This window comes from Ostrinia nubilalis, chromosome 12 (assembly GCF_963855985.1).
Source record: "Ostrinia nubilalis chromosome 12, ilOstNubi1.1, whole genome shotgun sequence".
In the NCBI taxonomy this organism is placed as follows: Eukaryota; Metazoa; Arthropoda; class Insecta; order Lepidoptera; family Crambidae; genus Ostrinia; species Ostrinia nubilalis.
This window is the reverse complement of record NC_087099.1, coordinates 9,814,872-9,830,558: the sequence shown is the minus strand read 5'-3', so window position 1 is coordinate 9,830,558 and position 15,687 is coordinate 9,814,872. Positions and strand designations below refer to the sequence as shown.

Genomic DNA, 15,687 nt, shown 5'->3' with positions numbered 1-15,687 from the left:
AATTATAATCTCCATACCGCTCTCTACCGACCGATTCACTCTTTTAAATTATTACACATAACACTCTGAATGACTCCTTTTTTTTCGAAGTAACTAGAACCGCGCTGCCTCCACTATAAACTTCATAACAAACTGCCACATGAAGCCATATCTTGTGTACATTATGAGCTTTTTCGTTAAGCCAGAGCATCGCGCCTTCTTTTAATAATAGGCATAAAACACACCTTCCTACAACCAAATCTCTACTAAAATTTCAACGAAATAAAGTTTATTTTACACCCACAACAACGCTCTGTGAGGTATTAAAAATCTGAATCTGCACCGCCCTTTAGATGTTTTACTTAACCGTTAATACGGAGGTGTATGTTTAAAACCTGCCTTATTTGGGTATCTTAATGTTTGTAGGTATTATTTCAAGAAATCCTTCGGGTTTTATGTTTGGTGCCAGTTTTCTGTCGGACATTAACACCTACTACCTACTCAGTTTTTACAACAGAATAAGTGTTACTGCAAAAATTACAAATATCCAAGAAAAACTTTTGTACCTATTACCAAGAAAAGTGCAAAGTTTAAACTTGTTTCTTCTTGAAAACATATTTTATATTCCGTATTATGAGAATCACTTCCGAAACCCTGTCATCTTTTAAAGTTAAAATTACTTGGATATTTTAGATTAGTTAGAAAAATCATATATATATACGTGGCAAATGACTACGATGTACGTATTTACAAGACAACTCTATGATATTTACAGTAACATGAAATAAACAATTCCTTTTGAAAATTTACATTAACACCCTTGCTAATCCCAGTCAATATCCCATAAGCTATCAACGAACCTCTTGCCGAAAAGGTCTGCAAATTACCAATTTAGGCCGACCCATCCCGCCACCCACTTCGAAGCTCAGCGAGCCAATAAACATTGCACTGGAACCGTTCTCATTACGACAATGTTGCTTCCAACATCTAAATTACCTATAGAGCCCGTCTGTCTGAGTTATAGTAACATAAATTAACCACTAGTTACGCCCTGCCCGCTTATTGGACGGAACCCCGCGGGGAAACCGCTCAAAACCACCATTATCTCCCATAACTATGTGGGTACAATATTCGGATGATGGAGAAAAGTTGTCCCAAGTATCTAATCTATCCTGTGACCGACATTTTTGACCATATAACGGTGCTTTAGTTCCAATGCAGTGTGAAATAGTATAAAGTATATTTTGAGCAGTTTTGAAACGTCCAAATTAAACTCAGAAATGAAGCTTTTGTAATGTTCCAGTTAAAGCTTTTCAGTTTTTTCAGTCTTAAGTACGGGAGTGAGAAATACGTTATGTAAGTAAGCATTCTCAGGCATACTTTCTTAAAGGTGTAGAAGTAAAGAAAAAACATACAATCGAATTGAGAACCTCCTCCTTTTTTGAAGTCGTTTAAAAATGTGACCAAAGGATTATCACTTCTAATAATTACTCGTATGTACCTACCTACCTGTGGGACAACGCAGTTCTTTCGAGCCTGCAAGAATTAACCATTTAAGTTAGGTTAGGTTAAAAAAATTACGTTGTTTATGTTCGGTACTGTATCGCAAATTACGTTCGCCACACAGTTCGCTATACTCTTGAGACATCCTGTGTTGCCAATACCCCGTTACCGGTTTCGGTGGTCGTGGCAGGTCATTCGGTCCCGTAGTTTATTGAAGGCTTAAACACGATCTTGGCGCATTTTATTGTGCTTACGTAACCGTGTTGAATCGCTTGGCAATTGAACGGTTTTATTGCTTAAGAGTTTTTAGTTAATACCTGGCTTAGCTTAAAAATAAGTATCATTACTGAGATTTGAATATATTTTTTATTTATTCATAGAAAGCAAACTTCTCGTACTATTGTTGCAAGACTAATTTACTTTACTTTCAGAATATTTCTTACTGAAAAATCTTATTTATTAGATAAATTTATTTTGGCCTCCAACTTAACACTAAACAGCTCTATATCAACCTAATTATGTTGTAAATATACGCAAAAGCAGCAAAGAAGCGGAATTTTTGGGATTCGTCTAAACAATAGAGTATTCTTACGACGTATAAAATAAAAATATGCGCGAACAAGGGCAGCGTCACGTCGCTCCGCGTTAGCATTTCTTTTGTGCACGACCCGAATTGCCCACATAAAACTCCCAGACCTGTTTTGCTACGTGATGTCTTCAGTCCTTTTACTGCCTATATTGCCCGACATACTCTTATCAGGACCATTCTACTGAAAGAACGTCCCTCACCATTCTGCAAAAGTTGAATCGTAAAACATCAGTCGACGCGAAAAGAAATAATAAAGGCGCCCAACTTTCCCAGTCTCCTAATTAATGTTGCAAGGAGATATCGCAGGGAAAAGTTTTTTCATCACGTTCGGCAGAGGCGCTGTAATGAGCGCCCCCGCGGCGAAACGTCGTAAAAACACCATACAACTTAATAAATAAAACTGGAATTCTGGAAGATTTATCACGAGGCCTACATTGCGATTCGTGAGCGCGCCCCGGGGCGTGTTTCTCCGCGGATAAGACCCGCAGTAAAAACTAGAGATGCTCATATCGTGGCACCGCCTCTCACAAAAGCCGCGATATGAAATATTTTGACACTTCTTGGTAGACACCGAATGTTGGAAACAAGCGGGGCAATAGTTCGTAGAAATACGTTAATTTATTGCGCGCCCGACGCGTAGATTAGATAAGATATCACGTGAATCCCACAAATTATGATGTTTCGGTTGGTTTTTAAATGGCTGGAATTTATAATCGATGACTTGCATGTGTCCATTTTGTGTCCGAATAAGCACGCCCAAACAAAAAAAAAGTAAGCAGCTTTATTTTTTTCTGGCGTATCGTACGGAGTCAGAAAGCTGATCTAGCAAATATACGGCCATATACCTCCATCCTGAGCCCGAAATGTTTTAGCGTGTCGTTTAAAATTCTCTCCACGACGTAGATTCAGCCGGGGCTCAGGTGATATCGCAAGATACACGACGGTCCAAGTTTTATTGTTATACCCACTCTGCGAATTGAATTTGAAACAAGCGAGTGCCGGATCAATACACAGCCAGACGGCACAATGGATGTTTGCCTTGTACCTATTCTACGTATGGTATACGTAGGGATATCTACAGAGCGAACGCAGCGAAATTGGTTTTACGACGGTCTACAGCAGACACTGATTTGATTTACAGACATCTGATATTTCTTGAAATTTCGCAAATGTTACCTTTGTTGTATATACTGTGTATTTATCGAAATACCAATCATGGTATAGGTCTATACAATATTAGGCTCTGAACTGGTTCATTACCTAATGCCATGGAACTTTTCCTTATCCTCTTTTTGAATAAAATTCTTGATTACATTTTATAGAGAGAATAGACCCTTTAAAGAGCACGTCCTTGTCCTTATTCACAATCCCAGAGCCTTCCTTCTTTTAATTACAAATCTCATTTACAAAAAGAGAGTCCAATTTTAATTTTGTTTTAGAGCCGCCTGGGCCGGCTTACAGGGTCGGCATTATCTCCGCGTTTTATCTCCTATGTAATCTTGTTAAGAGGCCCGCGCCCGGCCCTCTGGGAGGGCAATAAGCTGAATCCCGGGTTTGGGCAAAGTCACTAAGCCAGCCTAAGCCACGCATTACGACGGTATTCTTAGCAAAATTAGTTTATGTACGCCTATACAAACAGTATGACACGGGGTAATATTCAGTGTGGTTTGTTGTTTCAGTGTACGTGTAAATGTGAATTTCAGAGTTTGAGGTAGTCTGAAGTTCACACAATCTACATGAAATAATTTGAAAAGCTTGGTGCTCTTCAGTTGCTATTTAGAACTATTTAAGAAGCTACAGTGTTCATTGGTAGATTTCTACTTTTAAAGATGATGATTTCAGTCACATTAAGCCTATGCGCAGACCATTGATTTTTCGTCGGCTGAAGTTGATACAGTATGGGCATGTATGGAAGTGCGCACATTACGCCGATTCGATTTGGCCGATTCTTCATACATTTTAAAATCGGGCACAACTGTCGGCCAACTAAAAATCGATGGTCTGCGAATCTTCACAAAATGCTATTAATTCAGTGGGCTTAGATTTATTCTCCAGGTAATTTTGAGCAAATCCTTAACGTTTTATGTCCAAAATTGTCATTGAAAAAAATACAAAGTCAAACCATCTTCTCTATGATGTATCCTGTCAAACAATACTCACCGTGGAAATCTTTTTACTCGATTACTTTGTGGCTTTGGTACACGTTTTTTTTGGAAATTATCATGCCTTGGAACAGACTGCCCGACGTAGAGTCGTGTTGCGGCTGTGTGCCCGATTTGAAAACTGCAGCTGCTATTATTGCTGTACTAGGAATCGTTAGTATATGGTCTTTGATGTTCCATTCAGTAGTTAAATATAGGCTCATGAAGATACCTATTTGTGTGAGGATGTGCGAGTGGATACCTGGTATTGCGCGTCGGTGTCCTTTCATATTTGAATCAGAGCCAGAAGTTCCTTTAAATTCTGTGTTGTGCGGTACGATACAAAACCTATGTATTGATCACACTCATCTCCTGATGATATTGAATCATGAATCTTTTAAATCTCTAACCCATATCTAGGCATTATTTAACGAACATGATTTATTAAAACTAAAGCTATTCATATTTTTGTTCTGTACTGCAATATCATCATCTTCTTTATTTAATAAGTCACTGTTTTACCAATTTAATAATTACCATGCTATAAAGCATCTAATAATAATCTAGAGTACAATTGGGCAAAAAAAATATTTCAACAATATTTTCAAGAATTTCCTACAACCTACAAGGAACTAAGCAGATTATAAAACATTACCAATGTATAAAATAACTTTAGGTACTTTATCATTTCAGGTCACAAGCCCGGCGGTGTCGTGGGCGGTCGTACGACACTCGTACGTGATACGTGTGTCGTGTCTGATAACCACGAGCTCGGAACGACCTGATGTGGTGGACGTCAACCTTAACAATGTCGTAAGTATAATAGCCCACGCTACGTCTTCCGCCTCGTGGTCGCCACTCAAGAAAGTTCCTGCCCCAGCGGCCATTAGCTCTACGAGCTATGTGCAGGACCGGCCTTAGTGGAAATCCTTGGGGGAGGCCTTTGTCCAGCAGTGGATGTCTTTCGGCTGAAACGAACGAACGAACGAAGTATAATAGCCACATATTTCTTAGCAAAGGCACACACTATACTCTTTAATAGATGCACTTAAAGTAGATATTAGATTTAGAAGATTGTGCTCCTGCAGTGGAGACTAAATAACCTGAAGATGATAATAGCAGCAGATAAATTAATGACAGCCATGATTTAGCAAAAATAATTTAATTATCTAATACGTTTTGTTGAAACTAAAGATAAAGGATTAGAATTTGAAGTTAGAGCGTAGAGCTGATGGCCGCTGGGGCAGAAAAGTTCTCGAGTGGCGACCACGAGTCGGAAGACATAGTGTGGGCATGAGCAGGCCTCCCACTGAGTGAACCGACGATCTGGTGAAGGTCGCGGGAATAACCGGGATGCAAGCAGCTTAGGACCGGAATTTGTGGAAATTCTTGGAGGCTTTTGTCCAGCAATAGACGTTATTTGGCTGAAACGAACGAACTTATTAAAACACTAACAATACTAACGATTTTTTTGTTTGCAGCTAAGCTTCGGCTTCGGCGCAAACGCAGGTCTCGGGCCAACCTGCCTTAGCTTAAGTAAAACGCCGGATTCAACGCCCAAACCTACAATGGGGCCCGTATTTCGCTCCTCGGAGTCGGGCCCTAAATTTGTGAAGGCAGTCCGATATATCGGCTGGATTGTACTAGTGTCCGACCTTATTTTCCTGTTTTGCAGTATTTACTTACTCCTCAGAATATTTAGTGTAAGTTTTAAGTGTTATTATTATAAATGAAGTATTAAAGTAGCCAAGTTTTGATTGATTTGCAAAGAGATTTGCACCTATTTTAATTAGTAAACTCAGGCACTTCTGCTTTTAGATTCGGATTAATGTGTGTAATTTTAGTTTTAACAGTTTCAAAATGGCATATACTGTAACAGAGCTACGTACAGCAGTGGCCAAAATGTGGGCCGATGATTATTAAAAGCTCGAATGATTTTAGTAGCATAGATATCTTGAATTACATTTAAATAATTTGTAACTTTTTCAGGGGCCATGCCAAAAAGCAGCCAAAATATTCCTAATAACAGCAATGATCGCAATGTTCCTATCATTCATCTACAGTATGATATACGTGTCAGCCTGTATCACTTTGGGGGGAGCGTTTCCAGTTTTTGAATTCTTATTCGCATTATTTGATTTAATGAGTAAGTATTTTCGTATTAATTTTGAGGTTGCGAATAACTTTCTGCATAAAATTAAAGTATGTTTTGAGACGGTATACTAGGGGAGACCGAGGTGAGTTGTATCAGAGAAGAGTTGTGACTGACGATTTTTTGGAACTTATTAACTACTAACGAGCTCGTAACAGTGCGCGGTTTTTAGTTCAAGTCTCGAGCTAACAAATAGGTACGCGCTGTTACTAGCTCGCTGATATTAATAGGTCTTAAAAAATCGACAATGTCACAACTCTCCTAAGTCTCCCCTAGGTACTTTGTAGTTACCGCACTATCGTATGCAATAATTTTATGGCATTTTTATAGATTTTTTAAATACCTATCTTCTCGCTTTAATATTTCACTTTTTTAGCATTGCAAATTATAAGCTACGATGGTTTTCATGTAGGTTTATATGTGTTTAAGTATTAATATTAAATTAATTTCAGAGTGGACAGTCTGGATCCACTTTTTGCTAGTAATTCGCGCTTATATTAACTCATACTCGCCACTTGAGACATTGGCCCAACAAGACCGGGGGCCATGCCGTTGGCGGTGTAACTTTTTGTGAAATACTCACACTTTGGGCAGGCTTACCTTCAACAATTTCTAGGTAGGACTGCCTGCGACACCCGTTCCTCCCCTTCAATTTGCCATGTTGAAATTTATGATTTTAAAACGATGTTAAATCAGCTGAAGCCGATTGATTAGCAGTGTCGATGAACAATTGACTAGCAGTTAAAGTAGACCCAATAAATATAAAGCTTTCTCATACGGGAAATCAACCTTCATAAATGTAGAGTCAAATTGGTTCAAATAATAAAAAATTGTATGGTCTTATGCTGTATTTACTAATTTAAGCCTTTACTATTGAGCACAACTGTGGTTTCTACTCTGATGATGGAATTTGAAACACATTATAATTTAATTCGAAATTAAATAGTAAATTGGAGGGGAGGAACAAGATTTTGTTTACAATCTATTCCTACATTTTGTCACCTTTACTTTTTCTTTTCAGTATGGGCGTACTTTCTATTAGTTGTTAACTCCTATAGACGCAAGATTACAACCGCGTGATAAATTTAAGATAAGCTGAAGGATCAAATGAAATATGGACAATGGAAATTATGTATTTAAGGCTGTATTGGTGAATTGTTTATTGCATTTTCCACGGAAACGTACATTTCTTATGCTGATATTGTTTTTAAATAGGTGCACGTGTGTTTATGCGTGTATTGTTTAGTGATAATTTTCCTCAGATAAGTATTTTCATTATATTTTTATTAATTTTTTGGTTTTGTTTTCATTGATATCCTTTCCTTATTAATTTATTTATGGATTCAGGTTATATTGGTGATATATTCCAGAACGACCAAGCCACATAATAATTATGTCCGAGGTTGTAGAGTTAGTGCAGAGTTTAAAGCTTCATGAGATCTAATATTTTTTTCACAATGAGGCCCATAGAGTTCGTCTTAGCAGCATTTTACGTGTAAATGTTTGGGTGGGATCCATATCTACCTAAAAATAAATCAAAAACAAAAATAAACCTCAAAAACCCAGACAAATCCCGCCTCACCTACCCAAAACATATTTTAGTCTTGGAAATGTTAATTAAAGTGTCCCGTAGATTCGGTTAAAGATCCCGCCATCATTATGGGTCCGCATCAGCATAAATGTCACTGGATGCAAGATTTTAATTATCAAGGCACGGAGCCGACCCACCGCGGCCCTCGTAAAAGGGTTGGGATTTGAAATCAAATGATAAGGATGGGCCAAGCTGGTAGGCATGTAAAGGGGTAAATTGGTTGCTCTGATGTGGGCCAAGTTTGTTTTGTTCTATTATAATAGATCACGATGTCATTATTACTTGTTTCGGCAAGAGCAGTCATGAAAGAACTTTAAAGAATTCTGGGGAGTTTTTATGCTCGAGTCCGTTTCAACCGAATTTTATCCACTACTGGACTAAGCTTAGGCCTTCCTTATGGATTTCTACAACAGTTAGACTAGTATCTGCCCGCATCCTAGTGCATCCCGCGACCTGAACGTGGGATTAACCGAGAGTGTAGGCAACACTACAATTTTCGGTCTGTGATTGCCACTCGAGAACTTTTCTGCCTCCAACAACCATCAGTTCTACGACTTGTGATTTAGGAATGATGTTTAACAACATTACAATAGATTTGTTACAACTTGGCCGCCGCACTACCGAGCTCTAAGATAAGGCAAAGTTCCCCTAATGAAGGCTCGTGTACTCGTACAACCCATTCTTGAACAAGTATTGTCTGATACAGGGTGTGTTTTATTGCAAACGGATGCCTGTTTATAACATTCCGTTTGGCGTAGTAAAATAGGGTACCTACCTACACAGTTTAATTAATTTAAAAATGTTCTACGACATCACTTTAAAAGCAATCTACTCGTATTGATACAGATGGGCAATCTTTCTTTACTGTGTTTTTAAATCTTTAGCCATGAGGTTTGACCCGAAAATCTTTCATGATGAATACAGAATATAAATAGGTAGGTAAATACCTTCGCGAAAGGAACCTATTCGATCCCCAACGGAGGCGTAAAAAGTATGTATCTAAAAAGTAAGTATAAAGAAAGTAACTTGACTCCCTGATAGCGCATTTCTCCCGTGACACGGCAACGTTGGCCTTTATTACAGTCTTGCAAACATCTACGTACGTTCTATTTGGTTCTTATTGCACACTTAGTAAGGTTTAAAGTAAGTCCCCGAGATACATCGTAAGTTGGTGCAATATAGTACGCTGAAGCACGTGACACGAAGAGCGATCATTTTTCGAATTCACCAAGGTATCTCTCTATTTTACTGAAAATTTTGGCTAAAATCAAATAAAGTAGATACGTATCTTCGTATTACGAAGCAACGAGAATAAAACTAAGTTTAAAGAATAAATAATTGAATGGAAATAATTTAACTGAACCTTGAAATAATAGAATTTCATCATGATCTTAATGTCCACTATTACCTCAGAATTATTTGGTGATTAACGGAGATAAAATAAAATTAAAGTGGCAATCTAACAAGATAAAATTAAATTATAGACGATATACTTAAGTATCACATTCTTTAGATCCTTTAGAAACGTTCTGTAAATAGATAAGTATAACAAAAATAGTTGAACCCGAATTCCTGTGGAAATAGAATAGAGAACCCTAAAAGTTCGTAGCATCATCTCACGCGTCTGGGGCGGATATTTTTACAGAGGGGACACCGAACTTGCTGAGCGATCTACACACGTATTATTTACAATACAAATACGAGTACACTATCATTTGATAGCTTACCAATCTGCTAATTCAATATTATTGAGACGTTAATGAAAGCATTTCAGTAATCATTGCTTTCTTCAAAATCATAACTTTTTCGAGGAAAACTATTTCCGAAAATGTGCAAGAAAAAAAAATAGGACATTGGCGTAAGTATCTGTGAATTAATTATTGTTCAGATTATGTAAGATTACATTAGGTGAAAATTAAAAGGCAGGCAATAGCTACACTCATGATATAAGAATGGCACAATCCAAATAGGTACCTACTTTGAATTACCTAGTGAGTACCTTGTTAGGTATTCTAATTATTATTTGAGACAATGTAGTTACGTTTAAATAAAATCTAAACCAATTTAGAACTCACATGGTAACAAAGTTTATCTTTAGACTAATGCTATGACAAATAACTAATTCTTTAAACAATCTTAGTACAAAATGGCTTGAGCTTTAATAGCCACAACAAAAGAACCCTTCTGACAATACTAAACTGTTCTCGCGTCACAGAGAGGGCTTGTTTTATAAGCGTTATGAATATTGCTCCAGGGACCCTCTCGGTGGCCTTTTATACAGAGTGTAAGTATAACAAAACTGAGTAGGTATGTAGAGGTAGGTATTCCCTGAAACTACGTGAAGGTGCTTCAAATTCGCGTACCTAAAACTACTTAAGGCTTTCACAAATTACTTAGATACTAAACTACTCGTCTATTTGAAAATGGTTTAGTTTGTTAAGTGTTAGTTTGTAAAGAGTTATCTTTCGCTTTGAAAGCCCTGGGTTCAATTTCAATTAAAAATACCTTTATGAAGTCGATTAAATCTTACCAAAATAAGTACTTGTGACCATTAGAGCATTACAAGATATAATTAACATCTTCATTGAAGTTATGTACTTATAATTCCGTGCTACGAAATAGGCTCAAGATGCTGTTAGTTCGAGATAAGTCAACCGCTAATGGTGATTGCATTAGGTATCAGATAGGTAAGTATTTATTACACCCTGTATAGTAGATGAAATGAAGAATGAAATATTGTTTTATTTGTAGTAATTATTTAAGTATTTAGATGTGGTCAACAATAAAAAATATCTGATATAAACTTACATAACCAGCTTAATTTCTTGCTGCTACAAATAGTCATGTGGTACTAAATACAGTAATGTATTTTCATCAATTTAAAATGCCATATTTTGAGAAATAAAAATTACTTTTCTCTTTTCGTCACTACCGCCATCTGTGTTTGAAGCAGGTAAAGAGACAAGCTTTCCCAAAGCGCATGCGTAAAAACAAAATGGCCGCTGATCAATACAGGGTTACCACCCTGCACCCACCCCCTGGCTTTGTCCTTTTAGCGATCTGCTAGGCCAAATTAGATTTTAGTGCCTTGGAACAAAAGTTAAACGAAACAATTGTGAGAGATAATGCCTATCTATAGCTTTTGTTTGGTATACCAACTAGCTTTGTAAGCATGGAGGAGGATTTCGACGGTAAGCAATAGAGGAGGTAAGCAGATAATATTGCGGTGAGATACCTACCTACATACTATAGTAGGTATTGTTATAGCTGGTATGATTCTCTAAGTAAAGATATTTGCACCAGTACTACGTTAAGTTCTACTAATAGCTCAACATTGAAAAAATTAAGAGCCTCATTATTATCATAAACTCAAGTACACTTTCCTACAAACACAATTACTACTGAGCTATGAAGATCTCAGATACATTAATTGTTTCCTACGATGAAAATATTTTGCCTGAATTATAAATGGCATAAAAAACGTATTATTTTCTAATCCACTCAATCAAATGCTTACAATTCCTACATAACCCCTACATTCAGGATGCAAAATGAAGTAAACACAAAAAGTTTTTAGGAAATAAAACAGTTAAAAAGAAAAGGTTAAAAGGTTTTTCTAATGCTAAGAAGCGAGAGCTGCTACACTAGAAAATGCTTGTGCCTCTAACCATCTCACTCACACGCCAAACTACTAGCACCAATGACAGAGACAGAGATACATATTTCAAAAAGGTAAGCTTAAAATTTTATGTCGAACTTTCTAAGAAACTCATAGGGTAAGTAGGTACCTACTCGTACCTACCTACAGCTAGAGTATTTCAAACCTTGAGTATGTTAGATCTAATTATCATACAAATGAAAAGGAAAATAAAGTAAATATGTACTTAAGTTATTACCTATCCTATAAAAATGGCAAGTTTTCACCTAATTAATTTTTAAAGACCACAAGGACTAGGCACTCTACCTACTCAGATAATAATAATAAGGATACAAAAAGAAAATTCAGTTTTGCAGTATGATTTCATAGATAACGATACTCCTTTAACACAGTTTCTGAGTTATTTTGGGTTTATAATTATTATTTCAGGTTTCAGTCAAGGGCTTAAAAACATACTGGGTAGGATCGAGATTACTGCCATTTATATTCTGCCAAGATTAGCTCTATCTGCTACCTCTTTCATTATGGTTTCTTCCTTACATTTTTTTTATTTTTGGTATCCGCTAAGAATTTTCACTTTGACAAAGACCACATAGCGCCATCTATAAAAAAATGTAAGAACTATTTACTACCGATGTCAAACCCCAAATTCATTCATGTACATTTTAGGTAATAAAAAATTTTTTTTTCAAAAACGAAAAAGTAGCACTATTTATGAATTTCAATTAAAACAACTAAATTAATAAGACTCTAGGCCGCCAAAAGTGACATCTACCGGAATTCTTAAAAATTAAATTGCACAGGGTGTGCTTGATGGTTCAGCGACATCTGTTATCAAAGCACGATACTACGTCACTCAGGAGCTTTCAAAGCTCCTTTGCTTTTTTGGGCATGTCATGTATCACGTAAGTTTAGTAGTTAAGTTAAGCAATTTTCTGTAGATGGCTCCTACTAGTACATAAAAATTCTAATTTAATATTTAAATAAGTAGGTACTTACACATAGCCGTATACGTTAGATATTTTTATATTTATTTGTTTTTATACATGGGACATTTTAAAAAACATTTTCATGACCGCTTTTCTAATATTTTTTACACTTTTTTTGAAATCCGATTTTATCAAAGTAAAAGCATTTATAGCTCGTTTATTATAAAGATAAAAATTGTTATAAATTTAACAGTCTTGCACAAAATAAAATTATAAAATTAGAAACGAAAAATTTTAAACCCAAGGGCAAACCTACATTTTTTTCTTAAAATTTAACTTTTGCTGACCTTGGCGTTGCTAAGCAACGGTTTAAAGAAAGAACGCTCACGGCTGACAGACACCTCATTGGCCGATTTAGGCGCCATTTGCAAAGGGCCGGGCTTCTTTAGGCGCCGCCCACAAGAACGCCTAAAAACCCGCGGGTGTTCCAACAAGCTCGTCTCCTTCCCTAAGATGGGTGGAGCTTAAAAGATAATACGACCGAATATAATGGTAGGCGACTTTGGTAGCGTTTGTTGACTTTTATGAGACTTCTTAATTTGATCAGATAATTAGTTTTAGCCATTTCAAAGGCTACCATTTTAATGTGGGAGTATCCTGCGGATAGCTTGCCACAATATCGTGATTGACGATTGAAGTTTTCGAAGGGGACTCTTGGTATTTTTCGGCCATTGATAATTCTGTCCTATCAAACCAGTTTGGTGTTTTGTGATCAGTAAGATCACAGCTTTCATTGGTGCAATGTCAGGATTGGTTTTGACTGTTTTAGGCATGTAAAATGTAATAGGTATCACCGTCAGAAGAATAAATTATGCTTCCAAGTTTTAGTAGTCATTCTAGTTTTGCAGGTAAAGCTTAAGTAGAGTCGTTTTTATAGACTCAAGATCTAACTAATTAAGTAGATATAACTCAATCATACAAAATGGCGAATAATGAGATTTTCTACGTAAGGATTTAGCCCTCTACCTAGGCCTGTTTAATCCGAAATAATTGCAATCTAGAGACGATATTAATTTATCGTTGCCGAACAATTGAATGTCATTATTATGTATCCTTTAATTTTATTATTCTGAATCCTAATAGCGAAATAATAACAGTAAATTAATGATCGAACACACTATAAATCAAAAGAAACTTTACATACTGACCAAGAGTCTATTTGCTAGAGTTAACGGCCCTAAAGTCAGTCGTATGACTTATACAGTGTGAGTCACGTTAAAGTGTACATATGAAAATAGATGAAACTAGACCTATTTTTATCGACAAAAAAGAGGTCAAAAATTTTTTGAGATTTTTTTTTAATTTTTTATAGAATTTCTTTTCTTCCAATTACTTATTGTAAAGAAAACGTAATAACTTTTAAACTAAGCGGTATATCCTGATAAAATAAAAACAGTAATAATGCTAAATAACAGGCGATACTAAAAAATATATAAAAATATACAAAAAAGGCCAACAAATAATAAAAAGTGATACTTTTTGAAAAAAAACTGCTTTTAAATTCGTGTTTTTTTGGTTATTTGATAAATTTCTCCAAAAAATGCCCCTATAACCGGTGGTTTTTATTACTTTGTGTTATTCTCTATCGTATTCCCTTCGTAAAACCAAAAACCGCATGTCTCTATCCCTATCACAACGTTTGCAATGATCGTTTGAACTAAGCCTCTCCGGGCGCGCCATTCAACGCTTCGTTAACAACGAAACTGAAAATGGCTCTAGATTTGTAATTTTGATAAAGACAAATAAAAACATTAACATTAGACAAACAAAAATAGATTTCAAATAAAAACAAAAGATTTCGAAGTAAAATAAGCATTTTAGTTAAAATTAAAATTGTCTCTACCTGTAGCGGAGAATAATGTTGTGGCAGGCCTTTGTTCAAACGATCATAGCAAATGTTGTGATAGGGATAGAGACATACGATTTTTGGTTTTACAAACATAATACAATAGAGAATAATAAAAAGTAATAAAAACCACCTGTTATTGGGGCATTTTTTGGAGAAATTTATCAAATAACCAAAAAAACACGAATTTAAAAGCAGATTTTTTATCAAAAAGTATTATTTTTTATTATTTGTTGGCATTTTTTGTGTATTTTATGTATTTTTTTTGTATCGCCTGTTATTTAGCATTATTACTAGTTTTATTTTATCAGGATATACCGCTTAGTTTAAAAGTTATTACGTTTTCTTTACAATAAGTAATTGGAAGAAAAGAAATTCTATAAAAAATTAAAAAAAAATCTCAAAAATTTTTTGACCTCTTTTTTGTCGATAACAATAGGTCTAGTTTCATCTATTTTCATATGTACACTTTAACGTGACTCACACTGTATACTAAAAGTTTATAAAGTTAAAAATATTTCTCGTTGGTTAGTCTGCCACTGCTCTATGTAGAGACAAAACGTAGTGAAGCCTTAAAAATTATGTAAGCTGTAAAAATCTAAGCATTATAAATTGGTTTACTTATTTATTAGGTTGATGCTAATAAATATAATCTGTCACTGCATTGTTTTGGTAGTATAATAACCAAGGGTAAAAGCTATATTTATTTGCTGACACGAAAAAAAATTGTCAGTAATGTGACCTTATACCTAAGTTGTGCCACTGTAAGTAGAACAATAGACTAAGAAATACCGTATCCTAAAACTCAATCAAAATTTTCTCTTCAATCTAATTTTATACGATCTAATAACATCCAGTAACGAATATTATTGATCTTAATACGATCATTCTTATCTAATAACGATTATACAAATCTACTAAATCATCAACCACATCACATTCATAATAAAACGAGTGTCTATTTGCAAGCGTTTACGAGAAGCGTAGAGCCGAGCGATTTATAGACTCAAAAGTTTATAACGCTTGGAATTATTGCCCGTCCATCAACTGCGATGCAACTGGATTGTGATGACGTCACAGCACGTTGATATAACAAAGGACAGATCCCTCACTAAAGAATCTAAGTATACTAATCAGCGTTGCCAGTTTTTTTTTTCGCCAAGTCGGGACTTTGGTACTTTTTGAGTGAAAATAGCGGGATTCTTCCGTCAGAAGCGGGACATAGTAAAAAAACGTATA

At 35.7% G+C, this 15,687-nt stretch overlaps 2 protein-coding genes across 4 annotated transcripts in view; one reads left to right on the top strand and one right to left on the bottom strand.

Moving 5' to 3' along the window:
- LOC135076925 (homeobox protein abdominal-B-like) overlaps positions 1–15,687 on the bottom strand; it is a 108,700-nt gene that overhangs the window by 88,449 nt on the left and 4,564 nt on the right. The window lies entirely within an intron of this gene.
- LOC135076534 (uncharacterized) lies at positions 4,222–7,616 on the top strand. 2 transcript variants are annotated; one of them, XM_063970984.1, is made up of 6 exons: positions 4,222–4,386; positions 4,906–5,025; positions 5,694–5,915; positions 6,202–6,358; positions 6,817–6,980; positions 7,386–7,616. In XM_063970984.1, exons 1-5 carry the CDS (start codon positions 4,294–4,296, stop codon positions 6,936–6,938), a joined length of 714 nt encoding a protein of 237 aa, XP_063827054.1. In that variant the 5' UTR covers positions 4,222–4,293; the 3' UTR covers positions 6,939–6,980; positions 7,386–7,616. The 2 variants fall into 2 exon arrangements, with proteins under 2 accessions (XP_063827054.1, XP_063827055.1); XM_063970985.1 differs by lacking the exon at positions 6,817–6,980.